The sequence below is a fragment of the Diabrotica undecimpunctata genome, chromosome 4 (genome assembly GCF_040954645.1).
Source record: "Diabrotica undecimpunctata isolate CICGRU chromosome 4, icDiaUnde3, whole genome shotgun sequence".
In the NCBI taxonomy this organism is placed as follows: Eukaryota; Metazoa; Arthropoda; class Insecta; order Coleoptera; family Chrysomelidae; genus Diabrotica; species Diabrotica undecimpunctata.
The window spans coordinates 16,562,504-16,584,472 of record NC_092806.1 but is presented as its reverse complement, the minus strand read 5'-3'; the positions used below and the strand labels follow the sequence as shown (position 1 = coordinate 16,584,472).

At 31.6% G+C, this 21,969-nt stretch overlaps 1 protein-coding gene across 5 annotated transcripts in view; it reads right to left on the bottom strand.

Annotated features, from left to right (window-relative positions):
- The window catches only part of mrj (DnaJ heat shock protein family (Hsp40) member B6 mrj), a 50,062-nt gene extending 28,422 nt beyond the window's left edge, over nucleotides 1-21,640 (bottom strand). Inside the window, exons 1-4 of one of the 5 annotated variants that reach the window (XM_072529025.1) lie at nucleotides 21,523-21,640; nucleotides 21,298-21,417; nucleotides 8,295-8,403; nucleotides 2,042-2,151 (exon numbers count right to left, since the gene is read on the bottom strand). In XM_072529025.1, coding sequence (XP_072385126.1) covers nucleotides 2,042-2,151; nucleotides 8,295-8,359 — 175 coding nt within the window. In that variant the 5' untranslated portion in view covers nucleotides 8,360-8,403; nucleotides 21,298-21,417; nucleotides 21,523-21,640. The other 4 variants (XM_072529024.1, XM_072529028.1, XM_072529026.1 and 1 more) reach the window with 4 other exon arrangements.
- Nucleotides 21,641-21,969: the final 329 nt, after the last annotated feature.

Here is a 21,969-nt window from a genome sequence, read left to right as displayed (position 1 = left end):
TTTCGAATCTTGTCCATGTTCTTTTTTGTGAATGTCCAGGTTTGAGCTCCGTAAGTGAGAACGGGAAGGATACAAGAATCGAACACTTTGGTTCGAAGGTTTTGGGGTATCTTTTTGTCTTTCAGTATGTATGAGAGTTTTCCAAATGCGGCCCATCCCATTCTTACTCGTCTGCTTATTTCGGTAGTTTGGTTTTCTTTGTTTGCCTTGATATTCTGACCCAGATATATGTATTCTTCTTAGAAACATAGAAAGTTTACCATTTATAAATTCAATTCAAAAAGTAATAACATTAAAAAAATTAGATGGACAAGTCTGTTTCACTATCACCGTCGTTATCTAGATCTACAATAATTGTTTCTTTGAGCAACATATATGTATTTTTCCAACTGTCATTGGTTATTTTCTCCATTTACAATTCAATTAGACGAACCACAGGTGAATTTAGGGTAAGCGAAACATTACTTCTCCTTACCGATGCTTTCAGCTCATGCCATATGTGGTCAATAGGATTGAACATGTAATAGTAAGGAGGAAGGAAGTCTTAATACTGTATGAGCCATTTCTTTCGCCAAACTGTTGCAATAATATTGTTTTCTGATGGAAAATGATTTTAAAGTTTCAAGTAATTGTTTTTTAGGATAATTATCTTCATAATATATATCATTTTCCAGCATATATTCCTGGATTCTAAGTTTGGTGTCATTAAACTTTATATGCCGACGTATATTTGTTGTACGTATATTTTGATCCTACACCGGAAAACAAAACTCCGGGTCTATAAAACAGTAATCAGGCCCATAGTAAGTTATGTTTGTGAAACATGGGTGGTGACACAGAAATCTGCCAATGCATTAGATGTGTTTGAAAGAATAATATTACGTAGGATCCTGGGCCCAATAAGTGAAAACAACAACTGGCGAATTAGGTATAATAGAGAAATATACGAGCAATATAGCGAACCAACTCTAGCCCAACATACTAAACTGCAGAGATTACGGCAGGCAGGGCACGTGGTCCGCATGCATGAGAATAGAATCCCCAGAAAATTATTAAATGCAAGAATGCAGGGAAAAAGACCTGTTGGAAGACCTAAAAAGAGATGGGAAGACGAAGTCGATGAGGATGCCAAGAACTGCCTGGGAACGCGTTCATGGAAAAGAACAGCGGTAAATCGAGATGATTGGAGAAGCCTGTTGAAGGAGGCCAAGGCCCGATTTGGGCTGTAGCGCCATTGGATGGATGGATGTATATTTGATCCTGATCCTTTCGTTTCGTACACGCCTAGAATGGTGACGTCTATTGTCAAATCCACACTGATGTTACTATAGTCTATATAGCCATTCCTCGCAGTATACTTAATAATTTAGCAGCTTCAAACATATTAGTTACGTTCCACGTAGCAATCTTGCCTCTGTTATCAGATCTTGAATCCCGAAGTCCACTATCATTAGTTTTGCGTATAGCGACGTTGTTTCCCATGGAACGCTGTACTGGATATATCCACAAGGATTTTTGTTTGGTGTAAATCTTTATTGTGGGCTTCTTTCCTTATTCACTTTTCTTGTTTATCCGTTATTCTTCCAATGGACGAGGCTTTGGAAAATAGAAATTGTGAATTTTCTGATTTTTCACGAAAAAATTTTTTTTCAAAAAAAAATTTGGTTTTCTAGACTGAGGTTCATATAAGTTGTTAATCAGAATTAGGATTTTAATTTATATTTTTTGCTTCCGTTTGTTATTTAGTTGATAAAGAACGTTATTTGATTTAATAAAAAGTATTTGCCACTGACTTGTCGACTCATATCGATATCGATCACATTTCCTTTTACGATATTTTTAACAATAAAACCATTTTGCAGCCGAACCTAACACTATTAACCTTGTAAAAATAAAATTTACCAGTTATCTACTACATAATAAAGATCAAAAATCCTATTTACATTTAATAATGGTCAAACTAGTAAAGCCTATCGTTTTATTACCAGCTGTTGTTATGGTTATTTTCTTTAAAAAAGTTTGTTTTATCGATTCTACTTACCGTCTGATAAAACTTCGTATGCTTCTGATATTTCTTTGAATTTTTTTGTTGCTTCGTCCATGTTGTCCGGGTTTTTGTCGGGATGCCATTTTAACGCCAATTTTCTGTATCTGTAATACAAAAATATAATAGTAGAGTATTTGTATTATAATGATTTTCATACGAATTCGAAAAAAATTTACATGCATAAACACACAAAACAGCCTTTTTAAAATATCAAAAAATTTGATCCTAAAAAACTTTTGTATTTATTAATGTGAAGATGGTATTGATAACTTTTTGATCAAACAGAAGGCAAATCATCTCAGATTAATTTACATCAGTTCCGACTAAGGCTGAATTTATAAATATTATACGAGGAAAAACAAAATTATCTTGTTTATCATCTACGTTCTCTCTATGGTATAATTTCAATATTTGAGAGAGTGAGTCATCGTTTAAAGGCCCAGAAATGCGGAAAGCTGTTTGGAAATCCAGTGACGTACACTTAATTTTATTTTAATGTTAATTATATTTTATTTTTCAAATATTAATGTTCGAAATAGGCCACAATATATTTATTTACAAGTTTTTACTGACGTTTCGATCTCTATATCCAAAGACCGCTTTCAAAGATATAAATGATAGTTATATTTATTTTATTTGTTTATTATTATATATTTTTATAATCTTATATTGTTTATTTTCTTTTTTTTTTCTACCTTTAAAAACGGAATAGAGATCGAAACGTCAATGTATTAAACATGTAAATAGATATATTGTGGCTTATGTCCAACCTTCTCCCTAAAAATACAGAATACCACAAACAAGCAGCTATAGAAAAATAAATGTATCTGTCATTTGTATGTTTGAAAACGGTCTCTTTATAAAGATAGAAACGTCCGTAAATTAAACATTTGAATAAATATATTGTGGCTTATTCCCAACATTATTTCTAAAAATACAGAACGACAAGCGAAAAGCCATAGAAAATAAATAGTACTATCATTTGTATAATTGAAAACGGTCTCTGGATATAGAGATCGAAACGTCAATAAATAAACATATGAATAAATATTTTGTGGCTCATTCCCTACATTCCCCTAAAAATACAGAATGCCACAAACAAAAAGCTATAAAAAAGAAGTAATTTTGCAGAAAGTTTACTGATACCAACCGGCTGTCGCGGAAGTTACGCTAAAACGTCTTTTGACGTGACCCGTCCTTAAAAAGTTACACAATGAAATTTTTTTAAAACAAATTTTAAGACAGTTTCCACACCACCCCAGAGGTATGTCTTGTGACGCGATACTTTTTTTAAATGGGTGTTCGCCAAGAGCCATATTGTCTTATTAAATAAAATGAACAAAACATTTAAACAGTATAAAACAAAACAAAATAAAATCCTATAAAACAAAATAAAATTCTATAAAAACAAAATAAAAATAATGTTTGATGTGTTTAAACACAAACACTATACACACTTACTATGTTCTTCTCGTTTTTTTTTTTTGTTTTTTTTTATGCTGATGTTCTTATTAAACTATTAGAAAATATTATTCGCTGTCTAAACCTGAAGATGCAGTGCTGCTATCGCTGTCATTATCTTCACCACCTGGTGTAATTATAATTGGCTCTAGTAAAACTTTGATATGAGTGTCAAGTTCCCACATACGATGTTCTTCTTTAATTATGTGGCCTATACATTTAGCCCATTTCTCTGGAGTTACATGGAGGATTGATTGAATCAAAAGTTTCTTAATTTCATTTAATATGAACGTTTTGTTATTGCGTGCTACTTCTCCTTTCACTTGCTCCTAGATAAGTTCAATGGGATTAAGTTCGCAATGATAAGGTGGTAGACGCAGAACTTTGACACCATAATCTTTTGCAGTTTCATCTACAGCATATTTAAGATATTCAATTTTCCTTAACCGTGCAAAGTCGCTAAATTTTGAGCATTGATTCTTCGTATGCAATCCCCTTTTCCGTAAGCCATTCTTGAATCCTCCCTTTCAATTTCTTTAATAATCACCTGTTTTTTTCGACTCAAATTGAAGAAAACCATCATCAAGAAACCCTGTATCACTTCCTATATATTCCTGTATATCAGCCTTCTATAAATGCTTCGCGTTTACTTTTGACATTTAAATCTTGCCAAACTTTTCCAACTGTATGACCTTTTCCAACCTTGGTTAATCCAGGTTTCATCCAAATAACATATTTTGCGTCCAGTGCTGCGAATTTTGCGTACTTCTTCTAAATATTTTCTTCTCCGCACAATAATTTTATTTTTTTCTAATAGCATACTTTTTCTGTTGAGTTTTACATATCGAAAGTTCATTTCACGCATGGTCCTGGTTAAGACTCTACGAGATATCTTGGGTAAGGAGTCATCGTTTTCGAGCTCTTGAGAAATATTTTTCAGTGTTGGAATTTCACTCCGAAAATAAAATGAATGAATTTTTCGACGTATAATATTCCTTGTCTCGTCATCCAAAACAATGCTTTTCCTACCTCTAGTTTTACCTTTTTCTTGCTTTTTATTTTCCGATGTATTTTTAAGTACACGATAAATACAGCTAACGGATACTTTTGTTAAACTGCTACAAATGTCGACCGCTTGGCTAACATTTAATTCCATTTTTCTGCCGACAATTCCTTCATAAACGTTTCGTATTATTACCTTCTCTTCGGACGTTAACATTTTCCGTCTCTTTTGCGGCATTTCATTTTTGAAATCAACATCAGAATTTTGCAGTCTTCTCTTGGAACAACTCGGTTTTTCATCCAACTCTAATAAAACTCAAACCAAATAATCACAGAATATAACTAAAAATTTACTATAAAACGACAAACTATAACACTCGTATTATCAATAACACGTTTTATCAATAACACAAACTTATCGCATAAAATACCCTACCCTCAGAAACGCCAATGTAAATAACCTATTGTTGATGGGCACTCGCTCGACAAAAACTAGTTTGACGGCTTTCTGTGGATCTGAATTGAAACGGAGTTCCCTCGCTAATTCCAAAGTTGCCAAACGATTGAAAAATATTGTTTTAAAATATCGATTTTTATTTTATAAATTTAAATATGTAACGAAACGGAACATATAAATAAAATTTATTTCATTACAATTTTGTGCTTAATTTTTACTATTGAAAAAATCAGGTTTTTTTGTATTTTTATGACGGTAATAATCGCTGCGTGGAAGAATACAGGTTTTGTATGACCATAATTACTACTTGTGAACAAGAATTGGCTACACTGTACGACAACTTCTGGTCAAGTCTACTATAGAGAAGCACAAATAAATATACTACTTTATATATTCTGTAATTTCTTATGAGGAAACGCAAATTGCAATCGAGAAAACAGGCAGTTTTCGAGGGCCGCTGTGTACATTTAAATTTGAGGATATTCGGCGTTTAAACTATGATATCACTCTTCTAAATTGAGTGTTTCTACTTTAGTGAAATAGAGAGTTTAAATTTCAGTAAAAACTATACTGTATGCAAAATTGGTTCTTTCTATAGGCTGTTTTTACACTCATTTTGATGTCTCGATTTTTACATTTTCTTTAATTTTGTCATATGCAACAATAAATTATCAAGCAAGAATGCCGTAATAAAAATTACTTCACTTTATTTATTGTTTGACAGATGACTTATTGCCATAACGTCAGTTTTGATAACATTTTTATTCATTCTCAAAATGATTTTGAATAATGAAGACTTTGTTAAAGCTGTATTTCTTTTAGAAAAGTAACAACATTATTAATATGTGGCGGGAAAATTAAATGTCAGCGTTTCTACTACGAGGTTTGTCTTTTTAGTTTTGGCATAGCCGCTTAGAAGGCGCCACCAATAAAACCTTCCGACGCAAATGCAAATTTCAATCTTTTGTTGACATAAATCGAGAGTTTCATTGCGATACAACAAATCGTGTAGATACAGTGAATTTTTGAAATTAGCAAGTAGGCCGAAAAATGGATCTTAACCGAGAACATTTTCGACTAATAACTTTTTACAATTTTCGGAAACGATTATACCAACTGCAATGTCTCGCTGAAACGGTTTATGTGTTAATTTATATAACACATAAACCTTGTACTTTATGTGGGAATAAAGCATCACACCAGTCAACTATTTCCCGCTGGTATTGTGAACGTGGTCGCTCCAATCTCAGCGACGAATCCAGGTCAGCCAATCAGTGAAAATCCACGAATTTGCTGTATAGCGTAGTTACCAACGGAAAGTGTCCAGTTCGGAATACCCTCTTTCGGATTCATTCTCTTGTTTCATTCGTCGCAAACTTATTATTGATGAACACGTTGGGAGAGATAAGAGCAAAGAATTTACATTAAGTTTTGGTTTCAAACTCGAAAAAAGTTATACGGAAACTATTCAAGTGAACAAAAAGCTCTTAGGAGATGTATGTACGTCCAAAATACAGATAAAAGAATAGTTCAATCGGTTTAAAAATGGCCTCAAGTCTGTTGACAGTGACTCGCGTTCTGGTCGACCTTACAAAACAACACCAGGAAATATGGAATGCATTGAAGTAGATCGTCGTTTGACTTAAACTAGAAAACGATCTTGAATTCCGAAATTGATTTTAAGTACAAAAGAAAAGGATGAAAGTGTCGCATCCTTATCACCAATCTTTGAAGTTAGACAGCAAACAATACACGATATCAATAAAAACATATCTGCGACTTTTCGACAACTCGATGAAGCACTTTCCAAGTGGTTTCTGCAGAAAAGATCCAAGTCAATATGTACTAACCAAGTGGAGATTTTTCACGAACACTTGAAAATCAAAGAATTTTTTAATGCAATGTTGAAATTTTGCTATGAACTGGAGACCATAATTATAGAAAATAAACTACAACTTTCTCAAATTTATAACGCTAACGAAACAGGGCTATACTGGCAAGCAATATCTAATAAAAACCTTAGCTGCAAGTAATGAGATGATCGCACCGGGGAATAATAAAAGTAAAGACCGGATAACATTGTTGTGTTGTGTCAATGCGTCTGGCAGCCATAGACTGAAACCGCAAAATCCCCAGTTCACTATTATAACCAGCTACTTACGTGAATACCTTGTTATATCTTACAAGATTGATATAGTCTTATTTGAAGAAGAAAAAGTTATCACAAAAGATGCTTCTTCTTCTGGATAATGCTGGTGCTCATCCCAATGAGGTAGTGTTAAGATCAGACAATGGAATTTTTTTTCAGTTAATGTTACATCAACTGCTCAACCCATGGATCAGGTTGTTATTGAGACAATGAAACGCATCTACCGAAGAGAATGTATGATGAACTTCTTTATTAAGTTTTGGAAATCATTCACCATCAAAGATGCAAGTTTTATAGTGGCAAATACATGGAGTGGAATGAAAGAGAAGACTTTCAGAAAAGCTTTTTACAAAATAGTAACGCTAAAGGAAGATGAAAGCATCATGGAGTACGATGATAGAGAAACTATCATAGCTGAACTAACTACGTTAGTGCGGAATGCCGATGAGTTTAAAGAAATTGATGAAACTAAGGTTGAGACGTAGACCCAATGTGGCAAAGATGAGCCAGTTTATCAGGTCCTGGGACGGTATCAACCAACGGAGTAACTAACAAGGAGGCTCTGGAAGCTGCCAATGTTCTGCTGGACTATGTACATAAAAAGAAATAAATGTTCGGATTATCCGTGCTTTTCAAATAATGCCAAGAGCTGGATGAACGCGTTTACTCACGTACAGCACTATAAAATAAGAAATCAGTACGTCACAACTAGAGAAGAAATAAGGGAGGTACAAGATGTAGAAAGATGAGTTAGAGCATCCAAACAATATTGGGTAGACCACGTCGATAGCTGTCAGGGAGATATGAGCAATATATATTAAGACTGTGAAGATAGCAAAACTTAACAGAATAAATAAAAGTCCTAGTCCTATTAAAGAAAATAAAAAGAACTTAAATCTTATACTTGACGAAAATAAAAATGTGGAAAAATAAATTTCTCTTAACTTAAATATAACTAACTTCAGGTTTTCTAGCAAACAATATAGGCACAAAAAAGTATCCTTTAGTTATGGCTTCTTAATTAAAATTAGCAGTTTTAGTTAGTTTTATTTTTATTCCCAAGATACATAGCTACACAGGAAACACAACTATAAGCATGCAACAGAGACTTACGTCCAGCACTGGTTAAATTTATAAGGGGAATGATGATGATGATTGAATTATACATTAATACTTACGCTTTTTTAATTTCCGATGTAGTAGCGGTTTTTGGCACCTCAAGGACTCTGTAGTAGTCCACCATGTTGGTGCCACAAGTGTCTTTATGCCCCAGTTTTTAAAACACGCCTGAAACCAAAAATGTCAATGTCACAAACAAAGCAAAAACGAAAATTTCAACGTAGTACATGCTTCATGTTGTTTTTTAAATGTTTAATAAATTTACTGATGTTTCCAATAACTAATTACGTACTTATAAATTAATCAAAAGAATTAAATAAAAACCATTGATGTTGAAAGCTATAAAAAGAAACTCTGTATGTTTGCAATTTTTTAAAATAAATCACAGTATAAACAAAGCACTCACAAAAGATACGCAGTCATTTCAACTCAACAAATCTGAACAATAAACTTTTTGATACACTAAAATTTTATAAAATATACAAAACGGGTTCCGCCGGCAAAATCACAACTCACAACTGACATAAAAAGACGTTTATTACTAAAATCATTGCCTTAGTTTAATATTTATCGATTTCGGAACAAATTTTGACAAAGTAAACTTGGTATACATCTACACACAACCGTTTCATGTTTATTACCATGGTTGTATCTGCCTGACGCAAGTTCAGAATGCAGGGCTATCAACAAAGATAAAAACTACCTAATCATCCATATCAATAAGATAAATAATAAAACATGGTTATTTTGAATATGATAAAAATTTTCATTTGCAATGTGGCGAAAGATTTCGATTCATTGCACTTTATACTATATACAAGTTTTTTCATGCGTTTTGCCATTCGATACGAGATTAAATTTAAAGCTCGTCGCGGCGTTTTATTTTGCTAAAGATAGTATAGAGTCTTCCAAACTTTGATAGTTTGTCATTTATTTAATCGATTTTGCCCAATCAACGTGGATAGACACAGCTTAAAAAAAAACACGTGTAAATGATAAAATTGTTTTATGAAAATGGATGTTCTATTCCACGCGCTGGGTACGATAAATGGGGCAACGTTCCACACGCTCCGTACGATAAATTTAAGTCCACAGACTAAGTAAACAATCAACCAACACTCAGACGACAACGAAACGCAAGATCTGCCGAAAACATCGCCGCTGCCCGTAGTGTTCAGGAGAATCCGAGAGTCAATTTCACGTTGCTCACAAGAACTCGGTCTTTTAAAGACCACCACTTGTCGAATTTTGCGTCGTGACTTGGGTCAGCATCCGTACAAAATTCAACTAACCCAGGAGCTGAAGGTAAACGACCATAGGCAACGACGAGTGAATGGGCTATGGAACAATTAAAACTGATCCTAATTTTCATTGAAAAATCATCTTCAGTAATAAGGCCCATTTTGGATCGATGGGTAGACCAACAAACAGAATTGTCGAATTTGAGATGATACCAATCCAGATGAGATCCAAGAGCGTCCAATTTATTCCGAAAAAGACACTGTTTGGTGACGATTTTGGGCTGGCGACGTTATCGGTCCATCACCGTCAAAGACAAGCGCTATAGGTAGATGATTACCAAATTCTTTCGGCCTGAATTGGATGATATGGACACCAATCAGACGTGCTGTCAACAAGACGGCACTACATGCCATTCAGCTCATGCCACATTGGACAGCTGGTTCCTAAAAAAACTGATACGATTCTTAAAACGTATTTTGTAGAAAATTTAGCAGTGTATTTTGAAGGATAAATACTTATAATATAATATAATAATAATGATTTATGCGCTATCAGGGAAAATTGGAAATTTCACATGCCCGCCTCCTAGCGAAGCTATCCAGAATTTTAGCGTTCGAAGCCGAATCGGCTTTACTCACATTAAAAAATCTTTTCTGATCTTGAAAGCTGATAAAATAGTCTTTCAGAATCAGTGATTGATTTTCTGAGATATAGTGAGCGACTCTGAGATATTCAGCTCACTTTTAACGTTAAAATTCTGGATTAAAAGTTTTATTGCTCGCCAGTATAGTTACAAAATTCCTAGTTGGTAGATCGCAAAGAATTAGAAAGGCAGACAGTAGATGTCGAGTCCGATTAAGTTGGCCACCCCTGTTATATTCCATACATTATGGCCATGAGAGGCCTTTCAAACAAATAAAAAAAATCGATATCTCACACGCACTTTATTTTATTTAATGACAGAAAGCGCTTAATTAAAGACCCTATACTACTGTTTAGGGTAAGACTGTAACTGATTCTTAAAGTCAAGATAGAAGGTCGAAAAAGTCTACGAAGAAAGCAGGTTTCATTAAAATGTTCAAGTGTCTAATGAAACAAGGCTTTTTGACCGAAATGTGGCTCGGCAGCATGTCCTTAAGCCCATCCAAAAACAAAGAAGGGGTTAAACTGATAGGCAATGGATAGAAGAGTGTCGTTCTGAGGAAAACACGCAGCCTAGGGGGAACTTAGAGTTCAGACCCTTCTGGATGCTACTATCTCGTGGTGATAAAGCCACGTTTGAGTGGCTACACACCGTATTTCAAGGGCTGCCAAGTAGTTTCAATATTCATGTACTTTCAATTTATATTTAAATGGGAATAAGCCACAATTAAAGGTTAAAATACGTTTATTGACGTTTCAATTTCCACTTCGGAAATCGTTCTCAAAATACAAACATTAGTAAATTAAACAAATTTTGTTTTTTGTTACTTAGTGAAAAATTCTTCTAATAATTTAATTTTACTGACTCATCTATATTGACAATTCAGACATACCTTATACATTTTAAAGTAGACGACTTTAAAATGATATTGCCAATATTGTTGAGTTGAGTTCCTGGGACGACTTTACTTATAAGATAGTTCATTCGATTACATGAAATCAACTTTAACTTGAGAATATCTATCAGAAAAGATCATAACATGTAATTCGTCTTTAAAAAGACAAATACATGCCATGATGACAGTAAAATTCTCCTGTTAGTGATTCCATAGTAAATTATGAGGGAAAAACCAGGAAAAAAACCTCATAATACTATCCAGACATGGTAAGTATTTGATCGTGCATTTAGTTTACCTTCAATAAACACCAAATTCCGATTTTATATGTTTGTTATTTAAAAAACATAAATGATGTATTCTCTATATGTTACTGACTTACCAATACTGGTATTTTTCTTTTAATAACTTCCTCTTTCAATATGGGTAACCAGATCCTACTGCATTCTGTCGAGGAATTCGCGACACAATTGGTCTCATTTAGCATAATTAGAGCCGCTTCTTTGATTTTTCTCTTTTTACCATCCGTTTCTTTTAGGACTATATTTGAATCATTCCATTGAACCCTATGTTCATTATCCCATGCGTGTTTACAGATTTGAGATCTATCAAATTCTCTATTTTTAATATAGGATTGATGTTCACTTATTCTAACATTTAATGGTCTTGATGTTTCACCTAAATAAAACTGATCGCATTCACAAGGTATTTTATAAATGCAATTTTTTGTCCTTTCTTGTTCATTGTTAGGTTTGGTTTTGGACAAAATAGATCTCAACGTGTTTGTTGTTTTGAATGTTGTTGAAATGTTGAATTTATTTCCTATCCTTTTAAGCTTTTCCGATAATCCTTTTATGTATGGTATTGTTATTTTCCTCGTATTATTCCTTGCATATGCTGTAGGGTCTCGTTCTAAGTTGTTTTGTTCTATTCGATCGATTGTTGAAAATTCCTTATTTATAAACGATAAAGGATAATCATTTTTTAATAAAACAGTTGTTAACAAATGTTTTTCCTCCAAGAACGAATTTTCGTTAGAACAAGTAATTTTGGCTCTATCGTATAAGGATTTAATAATTCCCTTTTTAATATTAATATTGGGATTTGATTTGAAATTTAAATATCTGTTGGTGTGTGTTGGTTTTCTATACACCTGAGTTTCGTATACAGTATCGTTCTTAGAGATTAAAACATCCAGAAAAGGTAATGTGTTATTATATTCCTTTTCCATGGTAAATGTTATTGTCTCTTCTTTATCGTTTATATCATTTAGGAATGTGTCCAACAACTCTGATCCATGAGGCCATATTGAGAATACATCATCTACATACCTCCACCATACTGAGGGCTTTAAATTTTGTTTAGAAATAATATTTGTTTCAAAATCTTCCATAAATATATAGGCTAATAATGGAGATAAACTAGAGCCCATTGCTAGTCCAAAACTTTGTTTATAGAATTCATTATTTAGTTGAAAGTATGTATTATCAGTACATAATGTTATTAACTCCATTATAGCTGATATATTTAGTCTTGTTCTAGTTGCCAATGTATCATCACTTTCTAATTTTGTCTTGACTATATTTAAAGTCTTATCTAATGGCACATTCGTAAATAAACTATTTATGTCAAAACTTACTAAAGTATTATTTGGATTAAATTCAATATTTGATAATTTATTTAAAAAATGTTGTGTATTTTTTATAAATGTGTCATTTTTATTTGCAATTGGTTTTAAAATATTTAATAAAAATTTTGATAGTTCACTACAAGGAGAATTCATGGTACTATAAATGGGTCTAAGTGGTATATTCGTTTTATGAATTTTCGGTACTCCATAAAAATGAGGGGTCTTACTGTAATGAGGTGTAATTAATCTTCTCTGATAACTGGGTAAACAATCTTTAAACTTGAATAAAGTTCTATATATTTTGTTTTCCAAAGGCTTTGTTGGATCCTTTGTTAATTTTGTATAAGGTCCGTTTATTATTAGATCTTTAATTTTGTTTTCATATTGAATTCTATCCATTACCACAGTTGCATTCCCCTTGTCTGCTGGTAGGATGATTATAGAGTCTTATAGACTTTAGTGCCTCTTTGCTTATGTTTTGTTCAATTTTAATAGACTTTTTCCAATTCAAGTTTACATAATACTCTGTATTCTTCCTTTTCATGGGTTGGTAAACATTGAGATATTTTTTCCACTGAGCTTATCATGTCTAATTTTGGAATTGATGGCTGAGTAACAGCAAAGTTTAGACCCTTTGACAGTATTAAATTCTCCGTTGCATTTAAAAATTTTAAAATTCCAACAAAGCCTTTGGAAAACAAAATATATAGAAATCCCAAATAAGTGAACATCAATCCTATATTAAAAATAGAGAATTTGATAGATCTCAAATCTGTAAACACGCATGGGATAATGAACATAGGGTTCAATGGAATGATTCAAATATAGTCCTAAAAGAAACGGATGGTAAAAAGAGAAAAATCAAAGAAGCGGCTCTAATTATGCTAAATGAGACCAATTGTGTCGCGAATTCCTCGGCAGAATGCAGTAGGATCTGGTTACCCATATTGAAAGAGGAAGTTATTAAAAGAAAAATACCAGTATTGGTAAGTCAATAACATATAGAGAATACATCATTTATGTTTTTTAAATAACAAACATATAAAATCGGAATTTGGTGTTTATTGAAGGTAAACTAAATGCACGATCAAATACTTACCATGTCGGGATAGTATTATGAGGTTTTTTTCCTGGTTTTTCCCTCATAATTTACTATGGAATCACTAACAGGAGAATTTTACTGTCATCATGGCATGTATTTGTCTTTTTAAAGACGAATTACATGTTATGATCTTTTCTGATGGATATTCTTAAGTTAAAGTTGATTTCATGTAATCGAATGAACTATCTTATAAGTAAAGTCGTCCCAGGAACGCAACTCAACAATTTTGGCAATATCATTTTAAAGTCGTCTACTTTAAAATGTATAAGGTATGTCTGAATTGTCAATATAGATGAGTCAGATAAAATTAAATTATTAGAAGAATTTTTCACTAAGTAACAAAAAACAAAATTTGTTTAATTTACTAATGTTTGTATTTTGAGAACGATTTCCGAAGTGGAAATTGAAACGTCAATAAACGTATTTTAACCTTTAATTGTGGCTTATTCCCATTTAAATATAAATTAATTTAAAATGCCACAAGAAAATAGCTTCAGAACAATATCATGTACTTTCAACGCAGCAAGCAATGTTTTATACGTATGATGAGTCTGTGGCAAAAAAGGCTCAGATGATGTATGCTCCATGTTTCGGCATTTTGTTTTTAAAATTTTGCCCCTTGAAGTGCAAGAACTCTGTATATTTTGCGACTCATGTACAAAATAAAAATTATACATTTATCCGGTTTTTACATCATCTGGTAACAAAAGATAAACGTTTTAAAACAGTTAAGATGATATTTCCGATAAGAGGGCACTCTTACATGGAATGCGATCGGAATATGAGCATTGTTAAACAAAAATCCTATACAGAGGTTCCAGAAGACTGTAGGGAGGTTTCTCCTTGCAAAAAAATCAAAGAAAAAAAACCTTGCAAAAAATGAAAGAAAAATCAATTCGCAATCAATCAGTAATTACCCCGTTACAAAATTTGTACAATGGAAAACTTCCAATACCAGCTGCAAAATATCGCGACCTTCTTCATTTATCCCAGTATTTGGAAAACCCCGAGGCAAAGCTTTTTTATCAAAATTTAACTGGTGACGCTGTTCAACAGGAAGAAAATGATGACGAATACGCTGACGACCCCCTAATTGATGATGGAGAGAATTGACTTCAAACAGTTTTTTTATAGTTTGTTAGATTTTACTCTGGTTTTTTACTGCAAAAATATTAACAAAATTGTCAATAAATTAATTAAAACGTTTTCTATACGTTTATTGTTTATTTTTTAGCCTCCAGAGTTGAAAAAACAATAAAATGGTTGTTTTCTCTAAAATTACTTTTTTTGACTGAAGGGGTTTTCCCCAAGTGCCCTTCATATATTTTGCCTATTATCATAGGCATCATCAGGGAAAGCTACAATGATGGTTATTAGGTATCTCTTACATACGATGAATTAAGTTTTTTTTATTTATAATTGAAGCAGTTATACATAACAGTAAATAAAAACTAAAACTACGGTACATAAATTACACATATTATATATATATATATATATATATATATATATATATATATATATATATATATATATATATATATTATATATATATATATATATATTATATATATATATATATATATTATATATATATATATTATATATATATATATATTATATATATATATATATATATATATATTATATATATATATATATTATATATATATATATATATATATATATATATATATATATATATTATATATATATATATATATATTATATATATATATAAACTGAATTTTTCACTTATTTACTGTGTAGTGCGTATCTTTTTGCGTTCTTTCTATATTGTCATTACCAATAGTTTAATATATAATAATAATCACTTTTATTATCTGTACAAGGCAACAACAACAAAAAATTTGTGCTTAATATGGCGATCTGATGTAATGAACTCATTGAAGTGTATACCAAATGCCTTGAATTATTTAATACTGTATTGTAATCTAATATTTATTCCCATGCAACTTTTCACAGAAATATAAAACAGAGACATCATAGTTTTTTCATTGTTTTATAATAGGAAAACAGTAACATGAAATTTATGGAGAATGCTCCATTACTGGAACATAATTTGTATAAGTTGTAATAGACAAAGTGTGAAACATTATGTTAATGTTAACTTATTATATTATTAATAAACATGACTATATGCTGGATATTCTCATAAAATCAACAACAAAGTTATTCGAAAATTGTTCTACAGTTTAAATAATTCACGCTAATTTAAGACAAAAAATAGAAAAGATATCATTTTAATATCGTATTTGTTTCATAAGTTTTTTTAATAAAATATCTATTAGTATATGTGTATTATAGTCCAGGGAAATAAGACCTTTCTCATGACACAGCCGGCTAGGCAAAACGGCAGTTGTTTTGAGTAGTATGGTCTTCTATAACAATAACCTTTCCTGAAGTCGATTTTAATTTCCCCAAAAATTCTTTATTTGTTTATTCAAAATTAATTTTTTTTGTATATAAGTTATAGAATTGTATGTAAATATAAGTGAGAAAATAATGAAGTTACAGTAATTCTATGGACATGAAAGCTATGAAAGAAGCAGGTTCGTTCTATAAATATTATTAAAAAAAAATGGAGAAAAACAATTTTAAATATTGCAAAATCATTTTGTTTTGCAAAAAACACGTCGATTTTTTGCTTATAAACAATTATAATAACTCAACGATTGCCTACAGATAAATTATTTTTTCATATTTAATAGCTTGCATTTTTTTTTATAAATTTAAAAAGAAAAAGTTGTCCTACGATAATTTGGGACGAAGTTGACACAAGATTTATATCTAATTAGCGTTATTTGAAAGAGTATACTTAAAAGCTTTAATGTGCCAAATTCGTAAAAGTTTGCCTTTCAACGAAATCGTCTACAAAGCTTCAAGAGGTAGTCCTCAAAATCGACCGGCTTTGAAACTCGCGGGAGCGTTGGAGGAGAAAGGAGCTATTAACTGTATCTCTGGTTCTTGTTTACGCGAAAAATGCCAGCCAGGAGCACAACTATGTCCCACATTTAAAAAATAAGATCCCTTGAACTGAGAAAACTTCACAGCCTCAATATAGCTCACAAGAAAGTATAATTCAGGCTTGTTATTTCACAAACACCACTGCCTAGCTTGGGCGAATGATATTGTTACAGTACCTATCATTAAGAAAGAACTGAAAGAAGTGGTCAGAAGACTAACAAATTAGTACAAATCTAAAAGTAAGCATACAAAAAACAAAATACATGAATGGGTCTGACAAAAAATATGATGAACTCATTTTGAAGAATTAATTTTAATAGAACGTTATTATGCATTTGGAGGGGTAGAAACTTTTAAATATTTGGTAGCCAGTATTAAGATAAATACAGGATGCAATAAAGAAATACAAGCTAGATTAGGGGTGGGAAATATGTGTTGAATTGTCTTAAAAAAGTACTAAACAATGATTTCCGAAATGAAAATTAAAACATCAAAATAAATGTATTTTTAACTGAAATTGTGGATAATTCCATTAAAGATAGTAAATAATACTAAAAAATAAGCTGATATCAGTGGATGAATAAACATCATCAGCATGAATAAACAAATCCGTAATTAGACCGACATTGACCTTATTATAATATAAGTACAGTATACACTATACAGATTCTAAAATATACAGGTATCAAAGCTCCAGAAGTATGGTAAAATAAGATGAACAGGAGAGTATTAAGTGAAAAAAGCATTTTATAAAAAGAGCACAAGTAGTAAAAACCTACAGAAAACATTGGCAGAGGCATGTGATGAGCATGCCAGTTAACATAATGCAGACATAGATGTTAATAAGCAAATTTGTGGTCTTCTTTTTCTTCCTATGCCATCTCCATTAACAGAGGTTGGCGACCACATTTCTAAAAGTTTCTCTGTCTTTTGCAACGTGGAATAATTTGTCTACAGTCATGTTTGTCCAGTCTCGAATATTTCACAGCCATGACTTCCTCTTTTTTGTGGTAAGAAGAGAAAAGGAAGGATAGATGGAACAAAATGAAGTGGACATACCTGGTTATAAAGAAGTTAAGTGTTGGCAATTGGAATTAAAAAACAAGATTGAAAACTATAATTACTAAAAGCAAATACAAACCATCTGCAAGATGAATAAAGTTTTGCTTAAGATTACCATCCCTTTTATGCTAATTTATGGTTTGAAAAATAGCAAGTGCGCCTATCAAATTTGATTTATTGATATTCAACTATAATTTTCATTTCATTTTGTGTTATAATTACTTAAAGTTGTAAAAGTTAATTTGGTTTGCTCAATTTTTATATTTTAATAAAGAATTATGAAACTTATTATGTCTTAATAACTGCTCAGAATGTAATTGGAGTGTTTAGAGTTAATATTCAAAATGCAATTAATTTAAATCTTCCTCTTAAGACAAATGGAAATATTGAGGAAGCAGTCGATCACCTTACATCAATCATTCAACAGGCAGCTTGGAAAGCAACTCCAGATCTAAATCCGAGTAATAACTATGCACCATATCCACATCGTATAATAATCTTAATCAATGAAAAGAGAAAACTATAAAAACAGTGGCAAACTACCAGATCTCCTGAGGATAAAACTCAACTGAATAGAGCTACTTGCTTGCTTAAAAGAGAACTACACAAATACAAAGATCAAGGCAAAAATGAATTTCTTGAAAGTCTCACTGCGAAGGATGACATAAATTACTCTATATGAAAACTCTCTAAGGAACTTAAACATCAGATTAAGCATGAGGGTCCCATTAAAAAGAAAGATGGTTATTAGGAGAAAGGTTGATGTCAATAATACACAAGCATTCACTTATCATCTCAGCCAAGATTTTTAACCCTACTCCAAAACTATCTCAATGGAAGAAGAATTCATTCACGAGAACTTAGATGCACCCAACTCAAAATCAGGATCAAGATCAAAATGAATGAAATTAAAAATTTAGTTAAAAATCTCAATATTAAAAAAGCTCCAAGGTATGTAAGTAGGTTAAATGCTATACTAAAGTTAAGCTATTTTCCATTTCAATGAAAAATGGCACAAATTATTCTAATATCTAAACCAAATAAAGATCCACACGAACCATCATTCTATCATCCAATCAGTTTGCTTCCCATTATCTCTAAGATATTTGAAAGCATACTCCTTCAAAGTATGAATTCTATAATCAACAGACAAAAGTTGATACCGGATTATCACTTTGGAATCAGGCAACAACATGCAACAATTGGGCAGGTACATAGAGTTGCCAAATAGCAATTGCGAGTATGCAATTGAAAAGAAAGAATACCGCACTGTAGCCTTTTTGGATGTCTCACAAGCATGTCATAAAGTGTAGCAAGTGGAAGAGGGGCTGCTATCAAAAAAAAACTCATTTTCCTCATTCTCTGTAATCACTTCTAAGATGCTATCTTACCAATAGATACTTCCAGGTCACATACAATGAGGCAGTATCAAACATCTTCAATTCTCTCGGTAGTACCTCAGTGCAATATATTGGGATCAACTTTATACTTACTCTATACAGCAGACATTCCCACAAGATTAAACAGCACAATTAGAATTATATTCAGAACATGCAGAATTATATCTGTATTTTTTAATTTGTTAATTTACATAGATTCTAATGATAGCCTAAGACCTTTATTTTAAATGCGAAGAATTTGAAATTGGTTATTAAAAGAATGATTGTGATCTAGAATACCATAATACTCAAAAGAAGTGATGTTAAGTGGGAGTAAATTTTGATAGCCGACTAAATTGGAGAAAGCACATCTAGACAAAGCGACTGCAACTGGGATTAAGTAATATACAGGAAAATGTATTGGTTCGTGAACCAAAAATCCAAATTAAGTCTACATAATAAATTATTACTGTATAAATGTATTCTAAAGCCAGTCTGGACTTACAGTATACAGATGTAGGGAACAGCATCTAATTCTCATTTACTAAAACTTCAGTGTTTCCAAATCTGAAGTTTGGAGACATTACCAATGCACCATGGTATGTTATACATTGAGACTTTCAGATTCGAAACATTAAAGACACTGTTATCTCACTCAGTGGCACTTACAAAAATAGACTACTGAACCATCCAAATATGCTTGCCCAAGACCTATTTAAGTGACCTAGGAGAGGAAGACTAAAACTATATGACCTCTTAGACCTTTTTATATCTGTAAATACATAAACATATATTCTATCATTTTATATCGAACTGTGTGTGTATTTCAACTATGCTGTTTTTTTAATATGTTAGTATAATGTGTATTTTTAAAGTGTTATTGATATTTCAAATATTTATATGAATTAGAATTTATCTTACAAGGATTTTTGTCACTAGACGGATTTCCCCTGTGTTAATTACGTGATAAACTTACTACATTAGTTTTTGCATCTCTTGTAAAATTTGCAAATGAAGATATATAGTAGGCTTTAAAAGTTAGTAGAGGACGGCTTTATTCTAAATAATTTTTAACTAATAATAGAGAAGCTTGTTCGTTAAAGAAGATTAGCTTTAAACAAATGCCTACCCACAGTTACATAATGAACTAATTGCTGTTGACCAATATATTATCAACAAAACATCTGTTTTTTCTAGTTTGATAACAAATAAAAGAATCTCGAATGCATTTGCAACACTCTGGCCATTATTAAATAATTCTAATAGTTGTTAATGTTATTTCTACAATAATTCATTATCTTTTAGTCATGATTTTTACTACTTAACTATACAAAAGTTATTCTTAGCTCGAAAATGTTTTTTTATATATTCAGTATTTTTCTGATTAATTAATACAGGTTTTATTTAGTTATATTTATGGTGATCATTAACATGAGTAAAGATAAATTTAAAAATTACTCATTTTGTAAAGAAAATATGAACCTTATTAAAAACTTTATTCATATCACTAGACTTTGTTGATGTGTGTACAAGACCAATGAATTGTTTTGTTTGATCAAACACTGACTCAGATGAAAGATTAAATAATCAATGACTAAAATGGATGCATTTGTTAGTAATTTCCAATATGTAAATAATAACAGGAATTGCATTTTACCTATGCAGTTTGATGGATCCATATTTTGAGAAAAATAGATATAATTATCTAGGTGTACATTATTAAATGATAACTCCCACTTAGCACTGCAAAGTGTGGTATCCCACGTCTCAAACTATATTTTAATATTGAGTGGGCAGACACATCAATGTAGCCAGAATTTTACATGAATTTTGGTAGATTTCTACCTCATTTTTTCAAGGTCGGGTCATTGATTTTCGTAAATAAGTCCAACTGTTCTAAGCATGTGGAAAATAAATAGAAAAGTTCACTCGATGCAAAAAACAAACAGAGGAATCTACGTAATTTTCAGAAAGCTGATAAATTTCTAAGGTGAAATCAGTAAGCACATACTTATTTAGGAATCGAGCACAGTGGGAGGTAAATATTTTGTTTGTTACCCACTTATTATCGTCAGATATTCGAAATAGCAATTTAATTATATCTAATGCTCAAACACTTACCTTAAAACGAAACACGAAGTAAATGATTAATCTATAACACTTTAACCCGATTCGATAATTTTTTCAGCCTTCCATTGTATGGGTACCAGGAAATAAAAACTAAAGCACTGACACAGTTTACTGAAAAAGAAAATGCAAACGCTTAAAATGATAATTTATATGACTAATAACTACTACAATTTCCATATATTTTATAAAAATTGGGTACAAAGTACTTTAACGCACCTTCTTAAAATTTCAGGTGACTGTCAACTGTCAGACATTTTAGAGCAGGATATGTTCCATAAATTACCCCACAGGTGATTACACATTGTTGCCGGAGTTCCGAAGAGTATTGTAAGATTTAAAAAAAATGGTATCTGCTTTTAAACTGAAAAAATTTAAAGAACTTAATTTCAAAAATTCCAAGACAGATACTTGTATTACTTATTAGGAAGTGAGTCATTTGGTGCCAAACTGAGTGAGCCCAATATTATTCCTAGTAATGAAATACTCTAAATGCCTCAAAAATATGGAAATAAATAAAGAAAACACAAAAATAATAATAGGTATACAAAACCCTTATACTGCCAGTGCTGACATATGGATCGGTAACATTGATTATCTTCAAGCCAAATAAAAACCTCTTGCTCATATTTGAATAAAGAATCCTGAGAGGAATATTCGGTGGCA